The sequence below is a fragment of the Haliotis cracherodii genome, unplaced genomic scaffold, assembly GCF_022045235.1.
Source record: "Haliotis cracherodii isolate W230 unplaced genomic scaffold, xgHalCrac1.p SCAF_15, whole genome shotgun sequence".
NCBI classification, from domain to species: domain Eukaryota; kingdom Metazoa; phylum Mollusca; class Gastropoda; order Lepetellida; family Haliotidae; genus Haliotis; species Haliotis cracherodii.
Genome location: NW_027266270.1, coordinates 23,301,456 through 23,324,222, shown reverse-complemented (window position 1 = coordinate 23,324,222; position 22,767 = coordinate 23,301,456). Strand labels below are relative to the sequence as shown.

Below are 22,767 nucleotides of genomic sequence, written 5' to 3'. Positions count from 1 at the left end.
CTATTTCATTGTTTTATTAGCAATATTTCTATTATTATAAATATCATATCCCAACATCCTTCTGTTTACATAACCGGCACATGCGCAGGTATCCTTCTTGTAACCCTTTCCATTTATGCTGTGTTGCCATTTCGAAGCCTTTGTCTCATGCTACCTCCATCATCCCCTGCAACCACTAGGGGCTGGCCCTGATGCTATTCCGGCTTTCTCACCAGCATTCCAGGCGGATTCCCTTCCCAACCCCCCAACTCATCATAGGGAGCAGCCACATTAACACCATGAGATAGTCTGGGTCGCTGTGACCCCTTGTCCGGATATCCCTAGTCCGGGTCAGGAGTACCCCAGGGATGACCGGGTTGCTGTGACCCCTGGTCCAGATATCCCTAGGCTGGGTCAGGAGTACCCCAGGGATGACCGAGTTGCTGTGACCCCTGGTCCAGATATCCCTAGGCTGGGTCAGGAGTACCCCAGGGATGACCGGGTTCCTGTGACCCCTGGTCCAGATATCCCTAGGCTGGGTCAGGAGCACCCCCAGGGATGACTGGGTCGCTGTGACCCCAGGTCTGGATATCCCTAGGCTGGGTCAGGAGCACCCCCAGGGATGACCGGGTTGCTGTGACCCCAGGTTTGGATATCTCTAGTCCGGGTCAGGAGTACCCCCAGGGATGACCGGGTTCCTGTGACCCCTGGTCCAGATATCCCTAGGCTGGGTCAGGAGCACCCCCAGGGATGACTGGGTCGCTGTGACCCCAGGTCTGGATATCCCTAGGCTGGGTCAGGAGTACCCCAGGGATGACCGGGTTGCTGTGACCCCTGGTCCAGATATCCCTAGGCTGGGTCAGGAGTACCCCAGGGATGACCGGGTTGCTGTGACCCCACGTTTGGATATCCCTAGGCTGGGTCAGGAGTACCCCCAGGGATGACCGGGTTGCTGTGACCCCACGTTTGGATATCCCTAGGCTGGGTCAGGAGCACCCCCAGGGATGACCGGGTTGCTGTGACCCCAGGTCTGGATATCCCTAGGCTGGGTCAGGAGCACCCCCAGGGATGACCGGGTTGCTGTGACCCCAGGTTTGGATATCCCTAGGCTGGGTCAGGAGCACCCCCAGAGATGACCGGGTCGCTGTGACCCCAGGTCTGGATATCCCTAGGCTGGGTCAGGAGCACCCCCAGGGATGACCGGGTTGCTGTGACCCCAGGTTTGGATATCCCTAGGCTGGGTCAGGAGCACCCCCAGAGATGACCGGGTCGCTGTGACCCCAGGTCTGGATATCCCTAGGCTGGGTCAGGAGCACCCCCAGGGATGACCGGGTTGCTGTGACCCCAGGTTTGGATATCTCTAGTCCGGGTCAGGAGCACCCCCAGGGATGACTGGGTTGCTGTGACCCCAGGTTTGGATATCCCTAGTCCGGGTCAGGAGCACCCCCAGGGATGACCGGGTTGCGGTGACCCCAGGTCTGGATACTCCTAGTCCGGGTCAGGAGCACCCCCAGGGATGACCGGGTTGCGGTGACCCCAGGTCTGGATATCCCTAGTCCGGGTCAGGAGCACCCCAGGACAATGCAGAGGTCATCTGGGTCTTAGACCCCAGGACACCGACACCTCTCTGTGGCTGTCTCTTCCAAATTATTAGCAGCAACCAAGTCAACCCCCATTTTGCCAAAATATTAATAAATTTGTATTTTAATCACTACTTGTTTTGTTGTCGATGCACAAATTGCTTTAATATTGCTAAAAGCAGCGTAAAACCATACTCACTAACTACAACTACTCAGTGCTAAAATGTGTTGTAATTAGCGTTTCCAGTTCACTACTAAAAATATTGTGATACATATCACACCATGACCTTGTTGGATTGTTTCCCCCACCCCCTTGTTCCTGGTGTACTAGTAAGCCAACATTATCATACCCGTGAAGATCCGGGTTCACATAGGTCATTATTTTACTGGATCCTCATACTGCCTGCCTGGACCCTTAAAATGACTGGACCCGCATACTTCTAAGTCATAGGTAAATCCCGTGGGAGTCTGACCACCCCTATCCATTTGGTCGCCTCTTACAGTCAGCGTATGCTGCTGGGGCCTATTCTAACCCGAACTTACCCCGAGGTTGAAGCTGTGAAGATACGGCACAGAACCATGGCGCTTGCCGTAAAACTTTGTGTCGTAAGAAGCGACTAACAGGATCAGGTGGTCAGGCTCGCTGACTTGGCTGACGTATGTCCTTGTATCCCAATTGCGTAGATGGATGCTCATCATGCCAGTCACTGGATTGTCTGGTCCAGAATGGATAATTTACAGATCGTTGTCATATAGCAGGAATATCACTTAGTGCGGCATTAAACAACAAACAAACAAACAAAACATTGTACAAATGGCCCATGGTAGACGTGATTCAAGAGCATTCCAACCGACAAAAGGTCACACATCACACTGCCAAAATGTCCTCCGGGGCAAATATCATACTCTCATTTGATGAGGATGGAAAAGGTGAATTGAAATTGATTGGCAAGATGAAATCATTTCTGTGTTCTTTTCTGAAATTCATGTTCTTGATATGTTTTAACAAATGGCTGAGTAATGATGTGTGTTTGGTGACTCCAGTCCTTCAAGATGGCCGTTTGTTTCAGCCCTGTGTATGTTGACCGGAACTGTGACCTGGCAACAGTTGCTAGGAGACTTGTTTGGGGGAAGTTTCTCAACGCGGGACAGACATGTATAGCTCCTGACTACATCATGTGCCAATCTGATGTCCAGGTACAGTAGCTCACAAACAGCTGTATGACATGTACTGCTCAAAAGAAATTAAGGAACGCACGATTTAGTTCATCTGTCATGTCTGATGTTACTTGAGTAGCATGTAAGTATCTATTGTAGTAGGTGCTCACTGTATATTTATCACATAAAGGATAGTGTGATAAATTTGATAATTAACCTAATCCCAAAATCTTGATATTACAGTCCAATAAATATGCAAATGAGATCATATAGCAGGAGGTACTTTTAGTAATCTCTATACAGTGGCATGATACACGCTATTAATTTACTGATGCATGTCATCGTATCCCAAAAGATCCTGAGCCCAGTTGCACAAAGCAATCTTAGTGCTAAGACTATCGTAAGCCTATGTTAAAGTATGGGAGTTGCGATCATCTTACCTCATGCAAACAAACAGGGCTGCAAATAACTTGACACTATGTAACAAATTGGGCGGTTGTATTGTATTCCTATGGACGTTACATTATTGAATGAAAAGATCATTAGAGAATGCTATTGTACGATAAAGGATCATATCTTAAGAAGATAAATATGTATATGCTTGCCATGGAAATGTACAGTACGATTTTTATTCCAAATACTGTATTCGACGTAATAAGCGCCCACGGCGATATTTGCTAATATATTGGCAAGTGAACAATCCCAATTAGCACCCCTTCCAATTTATCAATGTACACAAGACTTATTTATTCATGTATAATACGCACTCGTGTGTTATATGCACCCTTAATTATGGGCAATTAAATTCTGGAAAAATATATCTGTCGTATATAAGCAGTTCAGGCCATGAGCATAAACCACAAAATTTATCTTTCAACTCTGTTTTTTCCACCAAAATAATATTCTAATATTAATTAGTTTCAAAAGACAACAAATGACAGAATTAGATTTTACTGGTTCTTTTTTTCCTTGAAGTTTATGATGAATTTGTTCATGAACAAGAAATGACTTTGACATGTTTTAGGTAAATATTTTTGGTTTAATATCAAAAAGACAACCAATGACATATTTAGCTTTTGCTGGGGGGTTTTATACTTAAATTTGATAATTGAATTTGTTCCTGAAGTGATTTTTACACATTTTAGTTAATAGTCAGTTGGATATTTCTTTTAAAGTTTGCTGTCATTTTCTTGTTCTCTTTCTTTGAACTCTCAAGATGTACAGCTGGAATGTATTTTTTTCTAAATTAGAGGCTGCCTCACCCACTGTGTTTAGTTTATGTCTTACATTCTCTCTGTTCAAGGACCCGCTTATTGAGGAAATAAGGAAAGTGTTGATCGACTTCTTCACTGACAAACCAGAGCAGTCCGACAGCTTTGGTCGCATTGTGAATGGCCGACACTTCAAGTGAGTTCAGTGTTTTACTGTGGCATCCATATTGTCCAGAGTTGTTGGAGCCATGCTTATATTATCTGCAGATACAGAAACTTACTGAAATGTGGAAAATCTGTAGTTCAATCCCCTGTTGCAGAAGTTGTTGGAAACATGGAAATATTGGTACAAAATTATCAGACATGTACCAATGGTTGACAGCTAACCTTTTTGCTTTCTTCCAAGCCCGTCTCCATGGTCTAGTGGTAGAGCATCTGCCCAGAGAGTGGAAGGTCTGGGTGTTTGATCCCCCCCCCCCCATCATAACGAGACTCGTGAAGATTCCGGGGTAGAATAGGTCTTCAGCAACCCATACTTGCCGTAAAAGGCGACTATGCTTGTCGTAAAAGGCGACTAACGGGATCGGGTGGTCAGGCTCGCTGACTTGGTTGATACATGTCATCAATCCCAATTGCGTGGATCGATGCTTATGGTGTCAATCACTGGATTGTCTGGTCAGACTCGATTTTTTTACAGACCGGCGTCATATAGCTGGAATATTGCTGAGTGTGGCGTTAAACAACAAACCAACCAACCAAACCATCATAATTAAAGACGTCAAGAAATGGTACTTGTTGTTACCCTGCCTGGCACTTGGCATTAAGGGGCTAAATCAAGGACTAGTCGTCTCCAAGTCAGTATACTGTGTCTGAGTGGGGTATTCATGTAAAACTGTGGCATGGTATCTCAGTGGGCTGGCACTATGAAATCGGCATTAGTCTGGACTAGTACAAGCACACACGCATTTTGGACATTAAACCCCATTTAACCTCACCTCTTTCTTACGCTTCAAGTTTTTTACTTCATACATGATAAGTATGGCTGAAATTTGTGAATTAATTTTATTTTGTTCACTTCAAATAAAAGTCTTAAGTATGAGCACATCTGTGACCTTGATGCATTTTTTATCTATGTTTGTACTGTTTCAACCTACATCTCCAGTAATAGTCAGGGTGGTCAAAGACTTTTTCATGTTCAAGTATTAGAAAAACACTTCCCCCCAAATCTCTAAAATAAGTCTTTTGGACACCTTATCCTTACCTATGCATTTTGTGTGGTCGTAAATCCAAAACATGCATTTGTTGAAACGAAAGAAGTCTATCTCTTACTCATATGAACACATCTGATTCCTTTCGTAATAATTTCTAAATATTTGGCTCAATTCTTAAAGATGCAGATCCTGTGGGAACAAAAGAACTCTCGTCCTACCTTGTTCCTTGCCCCAGACTGTGGAGCATCGTCTCCCAGTGTGGTCAGGAACGCTATGCTCATGTTAAATACCCAGTCTCATCCAGTGTCTTATTTGACCTGTGAAGATCCGAGGAGAATAGGTCTTCCGCAACCCAAGCTTGCGGAAAAGCAACTATGCTTGTCGTAAGAGACAACTAACAGAATTGGGTGGTCAGACTCGCTGACTTGGTTGATGCATGTCATCGATCCCAATTGCGTGCTCGATGCTCATGATGTCAATCACTGGGTTGTCTGGTCTAGGCTCAGTTATTTACAGACCGCCATCATATAGCTGGAATATTGCTGAGTGCGGAATAAAACAAAAAACCAAACCAGTGTCATATTTGAAGTTAAGGAGAGCTTTTGACAATGTGAGTTCCAACTAGTGGGAGAGGTGGTGCTAAGGGTTACTGTAAGGGCTATGTCAGCCAAGAGACCTGTTTGTGCCCATTTATTTAAACTGTTTTTGGACCCGGGTGAGTTACCTCCCTTTAGTACATATTTCACAAGCTCCTTCCCAGCGCGTGACACCTTCGTTACACTCTCGGTAACATCTCAGACACTAGTGTGGGCGCGGCCATTACAAGAATCTTGAAATTTGGCCTCGAACCCCAAACGTATTAACGTTTATACTTTTATAGTTTTAATGAATCAGAAATTCAAATTGACAAAAGAAGAAAGTAATTTATCAGCGGTAAGTGTATTCGGCGTCATGACAGTCATCACATGTTTGTAAACATAACGGTCATTCGGTTGCAAGTTCAACTCCAAGCATGGTTGTGGCCACCTATTCACAGTGGGGAGTTTTGACTGGTGGCAGCAATAGTATAGAGAGCTCTGTGAACGGGCTATCGCTTTGAGGAGCTTGCATATTTCATGTTCGATTCATAAATATAGTATAGAGATGAGTGCAATGTCTGTGTGTCTTGTGTGTTACAGACGTGTGGAGAAGCTGTTGACGGGGGTGAAGGTAGCTGTGGGGGGTGTCACCAGGGAAGAGGAGAGATATATCTCCCCTACTATTGTCCGGGACTGTAAGCTAAGCGATGCCGTCATGCAGGATGAGGTTAGTAACACTGCATTGCAGCACAATGCACAATATGGAAGTTTAAGAGAATAAGAAAAAAATAATTATGATTATTTATGCTGTTTATGTTATATGCACTATTTTTCTCTCATAGTTCACTGGGGCGGTCGGGTAGCCTAGTGGTTAAAGCATTCGCTTGTCACGCCGAAGACCCGGGTTCGATTCCAGACATGGGTACAATGTGTGAAGCCCATTTCTGGTGTCCCCCGCCGTAATATGGCTGGAATATTGGTAAAGGTGGCATAAAACCATACTCACTTACTCATAGTTCACTAGCTTGTTTCAGAAGACATGTTTTCACATATTACAAATAATTTTCAGTCTTTTACCTGTAGAAATTCATGGCTGTGTGCCTTTAAAAAACGTTGGGTAGCCTAGTGGTTTAAGTGTTGGCTCGTCACGCCAAAGACCTGCGTTCGATTCTCCACATGGGTACAATGTGTGAAGCATATTTCTTGTGTTCCTGTGATATTGTTAACAGCGACGTAAAACCATACTCACTCACTGTTTTCAGTCACCTTGACCAAGCCATAACGTTATACTTAACTATATTGACGTTAGTTGGTAACTTTGTATTTCTAATTTTGGAGTATTTGTTGCTGACATTTACTGCAGACTTGGGACCAAATAAGGCCCCCTGAGCTTGAATAGTTCAGACCGCCTCCGGGGTCTAGTGGTAGAGAGTCCGCCCGAAGAGCGGAAGGTCAGGGGTTCGATCCCCGGCTGCGTCATACCAAAAGACGTTAAAAGATGGTACTTGTTGTTACCCTGTCTGGCGCTTGGCATTAAGGCGTTAAAGCAAGGACAGGTTGGCTCGGACTCAGTATACTGTGTCTGAGTGGGGTATTCATGTTAAACTGCGGCATGGTATCTCAGTGGGTTAGCACTATAAATCGGCATCAGTCCTGTCTAGTACAAGCAGCCACACACACACATGTGCATGCACGTCGCTATATAAGTGCAATAATCTTGGACGCGACGTTAAACCCAATTTCACCATGAATAGTTCAACAACAGTCACTTGCTACTTTAATAAGGCTATGTTGATTAATGTATTTACTATGCTTCAGAATTAAATAATCTCTTACACAGATATTTGGACCTATCCTGCCATTTTATGTTGTGAGAGATGACAAAGAAGCTGTTGACTTCATCAACGACCGAGAGAAGCCACTTGCCATGTACATCTTCTCCAGAAACCAGCGCATCATTGACAACTTCGTCAACAACACCAGTAGTGGCGGCATGTGCATCAATGACTGCATCATGCATGCATCCAGTGAGTATACATCTAAATTGTCAATTGAGTGGATCGATGCACATGATGTCAATCACTGGATTGTCTGGTCCAGACTCGATTAGAGAGAGAGACAGAGATTATTACCAGCTTTCTGTTGCATCCCTGAGGACCTTGTTATTTCTTTACCTGACAGACCATGGGCTTTCAAGGTGAGAATATAGGTCCCCAGCAGCCTATGATTGTTGTAAGTGGCGACTAAATGGATCGGGTGGTCAGGCTTGGTGACTTGCTTGATGCATGTCATCAGATCCTAATTATGGGGATCGATGCTCATGATGTCAATCACTGGATTGTGTTATTCAGACTAGATCCTTTACAGACCGCTGTCATATAGCTTGAATATTGCTGAGTGTGGCTTTAAACAACAAAAAAACAAACCAGTGTCATATTATAAGGGTTACGATATTTTTCAGGGCATTATCATTTGCAGAAGCCAGATGTCTTCCATTAACTGCCCGACGACTGCTGTCATATAGATGAAATATTGCTGAGTGTGGCGTTAAACAACAAACAAACAAAAACATACTATTTTCTTCTTGCTTGTCGCATAGGATGACCAGACGAGACATTATAACATGTTGGCTGTGTTCCGTTACAGTGCCCTCGATGCCGTTCGGAGGTGTAGGCCATAGTGGGATGGGGGCATACCACGGCAAGTTCTCCTACGATACCTTCAGCCACAGGAGATCCGTGATGCAGAGAGATCTTAAGATGGAGTCTGTCAATGCGTATGTCTTTATTATTATCACAGGTTGTTGATGTCAAGATACACCCATGGGGATATGCCAGTTAAGCTCTCTAAGCCAATAAGTCTTCACAAATGTAGGAGGGATTATCTTTTTTATAAATTCATATGTAGCAAATTTAGTATGTGTTAAATATCTGTATTCATGACCCACCGAGTTCATAAGAATCGTATGTGAACTTGTGCAAATATCACTTCTTGCGCACCATTTGACGTCATTTGTATCATGTTGTGACATAAGGTGGGAATGACGTCACACTAGTAACAACGTCATTGCTGAAGAATCTTGACGTCATTTGACAATTGTTGTTTTCAAAGATGGCAGTCGTGATCTGTGTGTTTTTCTAAAGGAGGGCTCAAAAGGTTTAAAAAATAAGAAATTATTGCTCTCGCATATGTCATACTGATTTTAGGAAACAAGTATCAGAATTCATGTACAGTCAAGTCTTGTTAATCCGACACTCGTTAATCCAACAATTGGCTTTATCTGACATTAATGATGGGAACCGATTAAATCAGTGCTATTTAGACCTGTTAATCCGACAGTCTCCCACTCCAACTCCGACACACCTAATTTGCAATTAATTACGAAATCACACATTAATCAGTCTTGTTAATCCGACACAGTGATCAGTGTATTCCGTGGTCATCTGCCCGCGAGTACACAGCCCATGTATTGATGAGAGACGAGTTGGCTGGTAGCTGCATATTACAACAGCTGCAGAGATAAACTTGCTTAACAAAACATATTCTGCTAACAATGTAACAATATGAATATTCATTTTTTTATTACATGTTTGTATCGTTTATATCATGTAGTTGTAAATTTTTTATCACAAACGTTGATACTCCTTAATTTCGTTTATCTGACATACTCGTTAATGAGGAATGAGGGCGGTCGGGTAGCCTAGTGGTTAAAACGTTCACTCGTCACGCCGAAGACCTGGGATCGATTCCCGACATGGGTACAATGTGTGAAGCCCATTTAAGGTGCCCCTGCTGTGATATCGCTGGAAATTCCTAAAAGCGGCGTTAAACCATACTCACTCACTCACTCTAAGGGAATGATCCATCCCTGGACTCCTTCAGATTCATGGACTCATCTATTCCTGATTTCTTACTCATCGTAAGTTTCAATACTGTCCATTTTTCTCATCAATACACATCATCATCTGTCCACTCTTCCTTGTTTATAATGTTCATACATTGTAGCACTGTGACCATGCCTCATGGAGTGAGTGAGTGAGTTGGGTTTAATGCGGCTTTGAACAGTATTCAAGCTTGATATGGGAGGAAATCCACAGGCATTGGTATGGTGCATCTTCCCGAGGCAAGAGAGTTAACTGACTTTAAAAGTCCAGTTTCCACCCTTGCCGAACTGGGCTGGAATTCCTGGTCTCGATCGTAGCGCCACCAGTGATTATTACAAGTTATGTCCCTTCTAAGCCTCTCCTATGGGCCAATCAGATTCCACCGCTCGTATCACTTGCATTTGCTTCAAACAAAATAGCGGCGCCCAGTCAAGACGATCTGATCGATAATCAAAATCTATTTTGGGATAAAACGGGTCTTACATCGCGAAGTGCATCAAATGACATGAGCACCTTGATTAAAAGCATAAAAAGATTTGGAAAATATCTGACATATATTGACAACGAGTTGGCGGTGCACATGCATTGCAAATCCTGCAATCGACCGAAATCTGTACGACAGTTTACGAACCGAATTTCAATTTCATTGTGCAATTTTTATTGGTCTATGCATAGACTTGTTAGTCCAGCCAAAAAAGTAACTCCATAATACCAGCCAAGTTCAGCAAGCGTGGAAACTGGACTCTTATAGTCAGGTAACTCTCTTGCCTCAGGAAGATGGGATGTGGTGATGAAGAACCTAGAAACGTAATCAGGGAAAACCAGGATTTGTATCCACACCCAAGGGAAGCAACTCTGCACAGCAAATTGAGGAGCCTCAGGGGACAGGGCCACCCATTATTGCGCATCACAAATATTCAATATAAAGCTTTCTGTTGTTTCAGACTTCGGTATCCCCCATACACAGAGAAGAAGTTTGGCATCATCAAGTGGTTGACGAAGAAGTCTGTCAAGAGAACCGGAATCATGTCGTTCTTCCCCCTAGTCCTATGTGGGGCCATTCTGGCCTTCTTCCTCAAGGTAAAGGTCACACAGTAGAGGGGCACCTGCTGTCGCCACCCTGTAGCCTACTTCACAGTGGACATAGGCCTCATTGTTTATTTGTTACATCACAGATTATTTTGTCCTTAACCTTTGATTTTCGAACTCAAAGGGGGCACGGGTGGGCCAGTCGTCTAACCTGCTGCGATTCGCTGTGCAGAGTTGCGTCCCTTGGACACGCCAGAAACCTATTATTGTGGGTTCGAATCCCAGTTTGCCCCGATTATGTTTCTAGTTTTGTCAGCACCATACCCGTGCTCATGGGTTTCACCAAAGTGGTAAACGTCTGAGACCTGCATCACTTCGGGCTTTCCTCCCACATTAAGCTGACACGCTGTGATATAACTGGAATAATGTTAAAAGCGGCGTTAAACCCAACTCACTCACTCACTCACTCGAACTCAAAAAGTGTTCAAATTGTCTGCTATTCTTGGAGGACGAAGGTAGTTTATTATGTATTTAGTGAGAAAATATTATATTTATCTGAATATATACAATCAATATTTTATATGAGTGAAGTAACATTTTTTGCTGTAACTAATTTCAGACTATGTGATTGACTCTTTGATTTAAAATAGGACATGTATCATAGATAGAACATGTTGCTGTTCTTGTCCAGCAATCTTTCTAAAATCAGATCTTAGTGCTTGCTACGAGATCGTGAAAGTGAAATTCCGAATGTGTTTTTTAATCATGCAGTCTCGAAATGGTTAACATGAGGCATTGGGTATGATAGTTACAAGCTGTTTATCTCTTGGCTTCAATGGGATAAACATTTGAACATTCCATAGCCTGTGGGAAGTACTGCCATACAATATCGGCCATCTTTTAGCCATTCAAGAATTTTCTTTTCATTTTGGATTTGAGAACTTTGTCAAAATACTTTTCAAAGCGTATTGTGGAATGGTAGTCGCTATTTTGAAAAAAGAAATGCCTTAAATCTCACGAAAGCTTCTTTCTGCTTGGTTAATATTGACTTCCTGTTACTTATTTCACTGGTTGGTCAAAGTTTGCGAAAGACCATTCTTATGTGACCTGTAACGGGATGTCCCCAGATCTTTGTGTCATTGTAGCCAGCACTAGGTCCTGATTTTAATGAGATTGCTTGTCCAGTAACAGGTTTATCTCATCTTGTGACCTGAAAAATTAACATTTCTACTCATAGCTGTGCCAGTCATAAAAAAAAATAAGTTTCTCAGGTCATTTCATAAGAGAGCCATGATTTTTATGTTTTTTGGCATCAAGAACTGTATTATGCACAGAATCGGCAACAACGGATTGAGTTGGCAAAGAATGAATGTCAGATTGAGCATCCGCAATCCAAAAAGTAAAATTGTCACCGCATAGTTTGCATGGGTTGGTAACCATGGTAACAAAGTAACATTGTTTGCCTGAATCTGTAACATTGTCATATCATTGGATTGTATAACATTCAATACTGTTTGCCCTCAAGTCTTAGGGACTTGGTTTCATCAAGCTCATTGTTCTTACTTTCCATTTAGTAATGCATGTTTTCCTCTGGCCAGGCGGTGGGAGTGCAAGCTAGATGGCCCTCCCTGGGGGAACGATAGAAACAATTCCCTGGAGAACAAGAGATGGTCCCAACAACAGCTTTGCAGAGGACAACTCCCCATTCCGATCAGTCACTATTATAGACAAAGATATTTGTAAATAATTGAGTCTGGATCATACAATCAAGTGATTGACCCTCCCTGGGGGATCGATAGAAACAATTCCCTGGAGAACAAGAGATGGTCACAACAACAGCTTTGCAGAGGACCACTCCCCATTCCGATCAGTCACAATTATAGACAAAGATATTTGTTTTTGTTGCCAAGTTATTTATACCATTGCATTGAACACCAACTCAAGGATTAAAGAACAACTAGGTTCCAGCATAATGGCAGCCCCAGTAACTTGATAAATACGTCATTACACAGTATGACAGTTTCACACAAGACACTAATTATAATGTCGAGTTCTTGACTGCTTGTTTGTTGTTTAACACCGCACTCGGCAATATTCCAGTTATATCATCTTGGACCGTAAATAATTGAGTCTGGACCATGCAATCAAGTGAGTGACGTCATGAGCATCGATCTACCGCATTTGGGACACAATGACATTCATCGACCAAGTCAGCAAACCTGACCATTAGTCGCCTCTTATGACAAGTATGGGTTGCTGGAGACCAATTCTAACCTGGATCTTCACTGACTCTACTCCAAGGCTGAAAAAGAAACACCTTGTATTGTCCCTCTTAACATGTGATAATGTGCAGGTCTAATATGAGTATATATAGTCTTCTGAAGAGAGTCATTGGTGAACATACCATTAGGACAATGTTTCTGTGTGTTACACTGTATTGTGAGCAGTAGACAGTCATTGTGAACTGAACCTTGTTGCATATTAGGCCATGGAAGACGGTCCACTTTATAGGATATAATGACTTTGTTCAATAGAACACTTATCAGAGACAGCTTCCACAAGGTAATGTTGGTGCATTATTACTCTAATATTTGAACAGGGGACATGGGTCACCAAGTCGCTCAGAGTTGTGCCTCTTAGGCGTGGCAGAAACCTCTGATCATGAGTTTGAATCCCATTCACGATGATTATGTTTCTAGGGTTGTTTGCTCGAGAGTTTCATCAAAGTGGTAACCCTCTGAGACCTGCATCACTTTGGGCTTTTCTCTCACATCAAATGGACATACCATGATATAATGTAAATACTGTGCAAAGTGGTGTTAAACCCAACTCCCTCACTCATACATGAACATTTGCTAACAATATGGAGACCAGTGTTGCAATGTTGGTATGAAGCTTTAAAGGATGATTCAATTTTATTGAGGATGTCTGGTGGTCTGTAAGAGGAGGTGACTTTTTCCAAGATATGTATTTCTATTATATAATGTGTATTTTATTGTGGTAGATGCAGTTGTTGACAATCACCCAAAACTCCCACTTTACCTTCGTCTGTATTTCTCTCAATTCTAACGTGAATTCCATTGATGTCATCATACACTATGATACATCAGGCTAGGTTGGAATGCAATGATGTCATAGTTTAAGGAAGGTTGAGATACAGCTCCCATCACTTTTGCCGTAAAAAATATGTGACATGTCGGAATTAATTCCCTTTTTATCCATATATTTTATATATATCTATGATGGACCATTGATGATGCACTGCTTCATATCAGTGATAGATTGATTTAGGAAATGATGTAAAAAAATCCCGACAGAATTGCATGGTGAATGTTAAACCATACCAGTAGACATCCTTGAAACATTTTACTGAACCACAAGTTGTCAAATGTTCAAAGCTTTACCATTGTAAGATGTTAGCAGTAAAACTGTTAGTCAGTGTTGTATGTATAGCAGGGAGAGGTGACTCCTCCATCTTGTAACTCCTCAACCTTAGTGTACCATGATGCTATACAATGCTGCAGACCCGTGAAGATCAGGGGTCTTCAGCAACCCATGCTTGCCGTAAAAAGCAACAATGCTTGTCGTAGGAGGCGACTAACAGGATCGGGTGGTCAGGCTCGCTGACTTGGTTAATGCATGTCATCATATCCCAATTGGGTGGATCGATGCTCATGATGTCAATCACTGGATTGTCTGGTCCAGACCATCTTCCCATGGCAAGAGAGTTAACTGACTATAAAAGTCCAGTTTCCACCCTTGCCGACAGTAAATTGTTTGTGTGCAAGGTATTTTGCCAAGGCAAGAGAGTTAACTGACTATAAAAGTCTAGTTTCCACCCTTGCTGACAGTAAATTGTTTGTGTGCAAGGTATTTTGCCGAGGCAAGAGAGTTAACTGACTATAAAAGTCCAGTTTCCACCCTTGCCGACAGTAAATTGTTTGTGTGCAAGGTATTTTGCCATCCTGTATATGAAAGAGATGGCTTACACACCACAGATAAGAACATGCGCAAGTAACGTGATGCGTATCGGATCGAGAGCAAGGTATTGTGATATATATTGAATCACACAGTTGATTTATCGCCCCAGCCCTTGTTTATAGGGAGCAGCACCGTGATACAATTACCAGAGCTAAAAATATCCTTCCTCTTCTCTCACCATCTGCTTGTCTGAAAAAAAGAAAATATCACATACAACCTAAGGCCATGATCATTATGTCACTTTAAATAATTTAATCCCTGTGAGTTCCTCAATCTTAACTTAAACATCTGACTTACGAACAAATGATTAATATATTACAACATTTCACCTAAAACCTGCTGCTAGTGCTAATGTGAAGTGGGTACTGCCATTGTCTAGTCATGTTTTTTGTAGGATGTGCCTTGTACATTTACAAAATAAATAATAGAAAAACATTATTTGAAGAATGTGTGAAATGAATTGTCACAAGGTAAATTTTGTATCAATCTTTGTAAACAGCTGTTATATACATCATAATCTTTACAATCATTGTTTAATTGTTTAAATATTGACATGTGTATGTGATCTGTATGAAGAATAAAACAACAATGACAAGTTTGGTTTTTCTTGTTTTATGTTAATGTTGAGGAGGAACATTTTGAAAGGATTATAATCATGAACAGCTCTGATCATGAATAATGTGATCATGAACAACTGGGATTATGGACAATGTGTTGAACACAACTGTTATGAACATCTGTCATGAACAAGTGGTCAACAACTGTGATCATAAACAGATGTTATCACGAAAAACTGATCATGAACAACTTGGATCATGAATAATGGTCAACAACTGTGATCATGAACAATTGGGATCATGAACAAATGTGGTCAACAACTGGGATCATGAACAATGTGAACAACTGGGATCATGATCAATGTGGTGAACAACTGGGATCATGAACAACTGGGATCATGAACAACTGGGATCATGAACAATGTGGTGAACAACTGGGATCATGAACAACAGATTATGAACAACTGGGATCATGAACAATGTGAACAACTGGGATCATGAACAATGTGGTGAACAACTGGGATCATGAACAACAGATTATGAACAACTGGGATCATGAACGATGTGGTGAACAACTGGGATCATGAACAACAGATTATGAACTGGGATCATGAACAACAGATTATGAACAACTGGGATCATGAACAGTGTGGTGAACAACTGGGGTCATGAACAGTGTGGTGAACAACTGGGATCATGAACAATGTGGTGAAAAACTGGGATCATGAACAATGTGGTGAACAACTGGGATCATGAACAAGTTGGTGAACAACTGGGATCATGAACAGTGTGACGAACAACTGGGATCATGAACAATGTGGTGAACAACTGGGATCATGAACAATGTGGTGAACAACTGGGATCATGAACAATGTGGTGAACAACTGGGATCATGAACAATGTGGTGAACAACTGGGATCATGAACAATGTGGTGAACAACTGGGATCATGAACAATGTGGTGAACAACTGGGATCATGAACAGATCATGAACAATGTGGTGAACAACTGGGATCATGAACAAGTTGGTGAACAACTGCGATCGTGAACAACTGGGATCATGAACAATGTGGTGAACAACTGGGATCATGAACAATGTGGTGAACAACTGGGATCATGAACAATATGGTGAACAACTGGGATCATGAACAACTGAGATTATGAACAATTTGGTGAACAACTGGGATCATGAACAATGTGGTGAACAACTGGGATCATGAACAATATGGTGAACAACTGGGATCATGAACAACTGAGATTATGAACAATTTGGTGAACAACTGGGATCATGAACAATGTGGTGAACAACTGGGATCATGAACAATGTGGTGAACAACTGGGATCATGAAAAATGTGGTGAACAACTGGGATCATGAACAACTGGGATGAAGAAAAACTGGGCTCATGAACAAATGTGATCATGAATCAGTATGATCATTGACTAGTATGATTGAACAACTGTAATCGTAAACCAGAATTATTGTGAACGTATATGACTGTGAACAAGAATGATCATGAATGAGTGTGACAGTGAAACAGTTTGACTATAAACCAGTACAACCATGAACCAAAATGACCATGAACTAACAAGAACATGTGATCAGGTTGGTTTGTTGTTTAACGCCGCTCTCAGCAATATACCAGCTATATGACAGCGGTCTGTAAATAATCGAGTCTGGACTAGACAATCCAGTGGTGAAGATCATGAGCATCAGTCTACGCAACTGGGATCGATGACATGCATCAACCAAGTCATCGAGCCTGACCACCCGATCCCGTTAGTCGCCTCTCACAACAAGCATAGTCACCTTTTACAGCAAGCAATGGTTGCTGAAGGCCTATTCTACCCCTTCACAATTATTGTGAACCAGTCTGATCATGGAATGTATTGTTTGTGAACCAGTCTGATCATGGAATGTATTGTTCGTGAACCAGTCTGATCTTGGAATGTATTGTTCGTGAACCAGTCTGATCATGTAATGTATTGTTTGTGAACCAGTCTGATCTTGGAATGTATTGTTCGTGAACCAGTCTGATCATGGAATGTATTGTTCGTGAACCAGTCTGATCATGGAATGTATTGTTCGTGAACCAGTCTGATCATGGAATGTATTTTTCGTGAACCAGTCTGATCATGGAATGTATTTTTCGTGAACCAGTCTGATCATGGAATGTATTGTTCGTGAACCAGTCTGATCATGTAATGTATTTTTTGTGAACCAGTCTGATCTTGGAATGTATTGTTCGTGAACCAGTCTGATCATGGAATGTATTGTTTGTGAACCAGTCTGATCATGGAATGTATTGTTTGTGAACCAGTCTGATCTTGGAATGTATTGTTTGTGAACCAGTCTGATCATGGAATGTATTGTTTGTGAACCAGTCTGATCATGGAATGTATTGTTTGTGAACCAGTCTGATCATGGAATGTATTGTTTGTGAACCAGTGTGATCTTGGAATGTATTGTTCGTGAACCAGTCTGATCTTGGAATGTATTGTTTGTGAACCAGTCTGATCTTGGAAAGTATTGTTTGTGTACATGACTTATTCACATGGACATATTTATACTTTTCACTTGAACGCTGAATTCTGTCCCAGTTTATGTTAAATGTGAATTTTGAAGAAAAAAACTGAACATATATCTGTTTTTGGAATATTAGTTCACATAATACAATCACTTTATCAGAATGGCTCTAAAGCGAAATATTTGCACTGGTAATGTCATTTTTAAGTTTGAATTCTGATTGTGCGTCATTGTATTCTGATGCAGTCGATAGTTGTTCATAATATCAATCACTGGTTTGTCTGGTTCAGATTCTTATTTACAGTCGGCCGTCATATAGCTGAAATATTTTCATACAACAAACAAATAACAACGATGTCTCCAAGTCCTCTGTATACATTAAAGGAAAAGAAAAGAAATTCTCTTTCAATTATGGAACTATTGTCAGGAATAAATAGAATCAATCAAACTTATTGACACACAACAGATTGCATACAAAAAAAAGCAATTCGAACCTCCAATTCGCAGACCGCCTCCATGGTCCAGTGATTGAGCGTCCGTCCGGAGAGCGGAAGGTCCGGGGTTTGATCCCCGGCCGCGTCATACAAAAAGATGTTAAAATCTGGTACTTGTTATTACCCTACAAAAAAGCAATTCGAACCTCCATTTCGCAGACCGCTCCGTGGTCCAGTGATTTAGCGTCCGTCTGGAGAGTGGAAGGTCCGGGGTTTGATCCCCCGCCGCATCATACAAAAAGACGTAAAAATCTGGTACTTGCTATTTCCCTACCTGGAGCTCGGCATTATGGGGCTAAAACAAAGACTGGTCGACACGGAATCAGAATAATGCGTCTGAGTTGGGTGTTCATGTTAAACTGTGGCATGGTATCTCAGTGTGCTAGCACTGTAATATCATCTCTATTCCGGACTAGTACAAGCAGCCACACACACGCATGCACGTCGCTATATAAGTGTAATAATCTTGAACACGACGTTAAAGTTCAACCCCATTTCACCTCACCTCATTGTCTGATCATCCTGATAATGAAAGCCAGGGGGCCCGAGAACTGATTGTGCGATGTGGTCAAAGCGTCTGTAAAATCTCAAATGTAAAGGGAGCTTACTTCTGCAACCTTATCAGTTCAGCTCGACATGACAGCACAATAATGATGTCACACCCGTTCAAATCAAACTGACCATCCAGTTTGTTCGTTTATTAATTCAGTTATATGGCGGCGGTCTGTTAACAATAATCTGGACCAGACAATCCAATGACTGATATTGCAGGGTTTTACGCGAAGCGCAAATGTGCGTCCAGTCCGCACGAACGTCGAGAATGGAGGCGGGAACAAAAATCTACTGCGTCCCGAGTACAGAACATCAGGAGTAGTTATGGGTGTCTGTTAGGGCTGGGACGGGTAACTCGGGTACTCGGGTCGGGTAGGTACTGAGTAGGACCCGGGTACCCACAGGACTACCCGGACCCGTGGTTAGTCACGTGATATATTGTTTCAGGACATAAATTCACAATATAACTACATGGTGACACGACAATTTTAAGTCTCTAATGTTCGCATTTCTTCATGACTATGAACGCGTTCCTTCTGACTTATATATGTTTGAACAAAGCTGAAACGTCAATCAACTTCAGTGTATGCATGACCACATCGCTTTCTACGTGTATCTAAATACATTCTGCCAGGGCTACTGTCAAACTATTCCCAATCGGACATTTTGTACCGATCTCTTGACACAAACAGCGGGTACCCGGGTAGGGTCGGTTAATAGGGGTGTGGGTACCCGGGTAGTAAAATTGGACTCGTCCCAGCCCTAGTGTCTGTTGTTCAGTGCACTACACCATTTCATTATTTTACTGGACCCTCATACTGCCTGCCTGCACTCTTAAAATTAATGGACACCCCCCCCACACTCTTCTAAGTCATAGGTAAAGCCCGTGCGTACGATGACACGCAAGTCGCCGAGCCTGACCCTCCATCCATTTGGTCGCCTTACGATCAGCGTATGCTGTTGGGGCCTATTCTAACCCGAACTTACCCCGAAGTTGAAGCTGTGAAGATACGTGGAAGAACCATGCTAGCCGTATAACTTCATGTCGTAAGAGGCGACTAACGGGATGAGGTGGTCAGGCTCGCTGACTTGGCTGACGTATGTCCTTGTATCCCAATTGCGTAGATCGATGCTCATCATGCCAATCACTGGATTGTCTGGTCCAGAATGGATAATTTACAGACCGTCGTCATATAGCAGGAATATCGCTGAGTGCGGCGTTAAACAACAAACAAAGCAAGCCGAGTTAAACCATACACACTGGTTCCGTGCTTGGAATAAGGCGACTGGATTGATGATCGGGTGGTTAAAATGTGTGACACAATGTTTTGACGGCGCCGGTCATTCCTCAGACCAGTAACCACGAGTGTGTATAGCGCGAATTCGGACATGGAGACGTGCCGTAGCTGGAGATTGCTGACGAAGAGAAAAGAAAAGCAACAAACAACGACGTTTTTGTTTGTTGTTTATCGCCGCACTCAGAAATGTTCCAGCTGTATGACGGTCCCCTGAAACTTTTCGAGTCTGGACCAGACAATCCAGTGATCGACATTGTGAGCAATGGTCCCTCCAGATACGATGACACGCAATAAACCAATTCACCTAGCCCGACCACCAAGGCCTTTTGGTCATATCCCCAAGGCATGGATGCTGCTCATATGGGTGCTTCAACAAACAGACACATTGCTTGTGGCGTTAAATTACTCACTCATTCATGCAGCTGAGACTTGGCTGAATGGGGGCGGTGGAGTGCCTAGTGGTTAAAGCTTTCGCTCGTCACGCCGAAAACACGGATTCGAATCCCCACATGGATACAATGTGTGAAACCCATTTCTGGTGTCCGCCGTGTTATTTATAAGGACCCATGAAGATTCCGGGTAGAATATGTCTTCAGCAACCCATACTTGGCGTAAAAGGTGACTATGCTTGTCGTAAAAGGCGACCAACGGGATCGGGTGGTCGGGCTCGCTGACTTGGTTGATGCATGTCATCGATCCCAATTGCGTGGATCGATGCTCATGATATTAATCACTGGATTGTCTGGTCCATACTCGATTATTTACAGACCGCCGTCATATAGCTGGAATATTGCTGAGTGCGGCGTTAAACAACAAAACCAACCAACCAACCGTGTTATTTATGGAATATTGCTATAAGTGGCGTAAAATCATACTCACTCACGTGACTGAATGTGTGTCATCGTGATGTGACGGATGGTTATTGGAACCAGACAACTTGGGTCTGTTTGCTCCAGGCCCGACTACACTGCAGACTGCCGTGGTGTACGTAACATGTTTTGAACAACGGCCGGCATGAAGCAACATGTATTTGCTCAGTTACTGTAGCGCCTAAGCAATCCCCATTGTGATAAGACCTGCCGTGGGTGGTATACTATGCTTATATCACATGGCACAAGAAGACTTGAAGCTGTGTGGGTATTTTGTTTACACGCTATATGTTATACAATATCGCGATGTTGGTGGGTTGAACTTGTTATCAGATCATCGCTCGTTCTGGAGAACACCCTAAACGTTGTCGTTTTTGTGCATTGCACGTTGTGACATTTGAGATGACGTCAAAACATCAACGAATCTCTGAAGCATGTCATCAGTAGCCCCTGCTGCCTGGTATACAGCCACATGTCGGAGGAGGGTGCAATCTGAGCTACAGAAATATGTCGGAGGAGGGTGCAATCTGACCTACAGACACATGTGGGAGGAGGATGCAATCTGAGCTACATAAATATGTCGGAGGAAGGTGCGCTCTGAGCTACAGAAATATGTCGGAGGAAGATGCAATGTGAGCTACAAAAACATGTCGGAGGAAGGTGCAAACTGAGCTACAGAAATATGTCGGAGGAAGGTGCGCTCTGAGCTACAGAAATATGTCGCAGGAAGATGCAATGTGAGCTACAGAAACATGTCGGAGAGGATGCAATCTGAGCTACAGACACATGTCGGAGGAGGATGCAATCTGAGCTACAGACACATGTGGGAGGAGGATGCAATCTGAGCTACAGACACATGTCGGAGGAGGGTGCAATCTGAGCTACAGAAACATGTCGGAGGAGGATGCAATCTGAGCTACAGACACATGTCGGAGGAAGGTGCAATCTGAGCTACATAAATATGTCGGAGGAAGGTGCGCTCTGAGCTACAGAAATATGTCGGAGGAAGATGCAATGTGAGCTACAGAAACATGTCGGAGGAAGGTGCAAACTGAGCTACAGAAATATGTCGGAGGAAGGTGCGCTCTGAGCTACAGAAATATGTCGGAGGAAGATGCAATGTGAGCTACAGAAACATGTCGGAGAGGATGCAATGTGAGCTACAGACACATGTCGGAGGAGGATGCAATCTGAGCTACAGAAACATGTCGGAGGAGGGTGCAATCTGAGCTACAGTCACATGTCGGAGGAGGGTGCAATCTGAGCCACAGACACATGTCGGAGAGGATGCAATCTGAGCTACAGTCACATGTCGGAGAGGATGCAATCTGAGCTACAGTCACATGTCGGAGAGGATGCAATCTGAGCCACAGACACATGTCGGAGAGGATGCAATCTGAGCTACAGTCACATGTCGGAGAGGATGCAATCTGAGCTACAGTCACATGTCGGAGAGGATGCAATCTGAGCTACAGACACATGTCGGAGAGGATGCAATCTGAGCTACAGACACATGTCGGAGGAGGGTGCAATCTGAGCTACAGTCACATGTCGGAGGAGGGTGCAATCTGAGCAACAGACACATGTTGGAGGAGGATACAATCTGAGCTACAGACACATGTCGGAGAGGATGCAATCTGAGCTACAGTCACATGTGGGAGGAGGGTGCAATCTGAGCTACAGTCACATGTCGGAGGAGGGTGCAATCTGAGCTACAGACACATGTTGGAGGAGGATGCAATCTGAGCTACAGAAATATGTCGGAGAGGATGCAATCTGAGCTACAGTCACATGTCGGAGGAGGATGCAATCTGAGCTACAGTCACATGTCGGAGGAGGATGTCATCTGAGCTACAGACACA

At 43.0% G+C, this 22,767-nt stretch overlaps 1 protein-coding gene across 1 annotated transcript in view; it reads left to right on the top strand.

The window, feature by feature from the left end:
• Positions 1-15,196, top strand: part of LOC139462395 (aldehyde dehydrogenase, dimeric NADP-preferring-like) — a 35,099-nt gene extending 19,903 nt beyond the window's left edge. Inside the window, exons 7-13 of the mRNA XM_071244079.1 lie at positions 2,630-2,756; positions 4,021-4,124; positions 6,318-6,444; positions 7,558-7,744; positions 8,364-8,493; positions 10,546-10,681; positions 12,229-15,196. Coding sequence (XP_071100180.1) covers positions 2,630-2,756; positions 4,021-4,124; positions 6,318-6,444; positions 7,558-7,744; positions 8,364-8,493; positions 10,546-10,681; positions 12,229-12,273 — 856 coding nt within the window. The 3' untranslated portion in view covers positions 12,274-15,196. The remainder of the gene's footprint in view (positions 1-2,629; positions 2,757-4,020; positions 4,125-6,317; positions 6,445-7,557; positions 7,745-8,363; positions 8,494-10,545; positions 10,682-12,228) is intronic.
• The last annotated feature ends 7,571 nt before the right edge of the window (positions 15,197-22,767 follow it).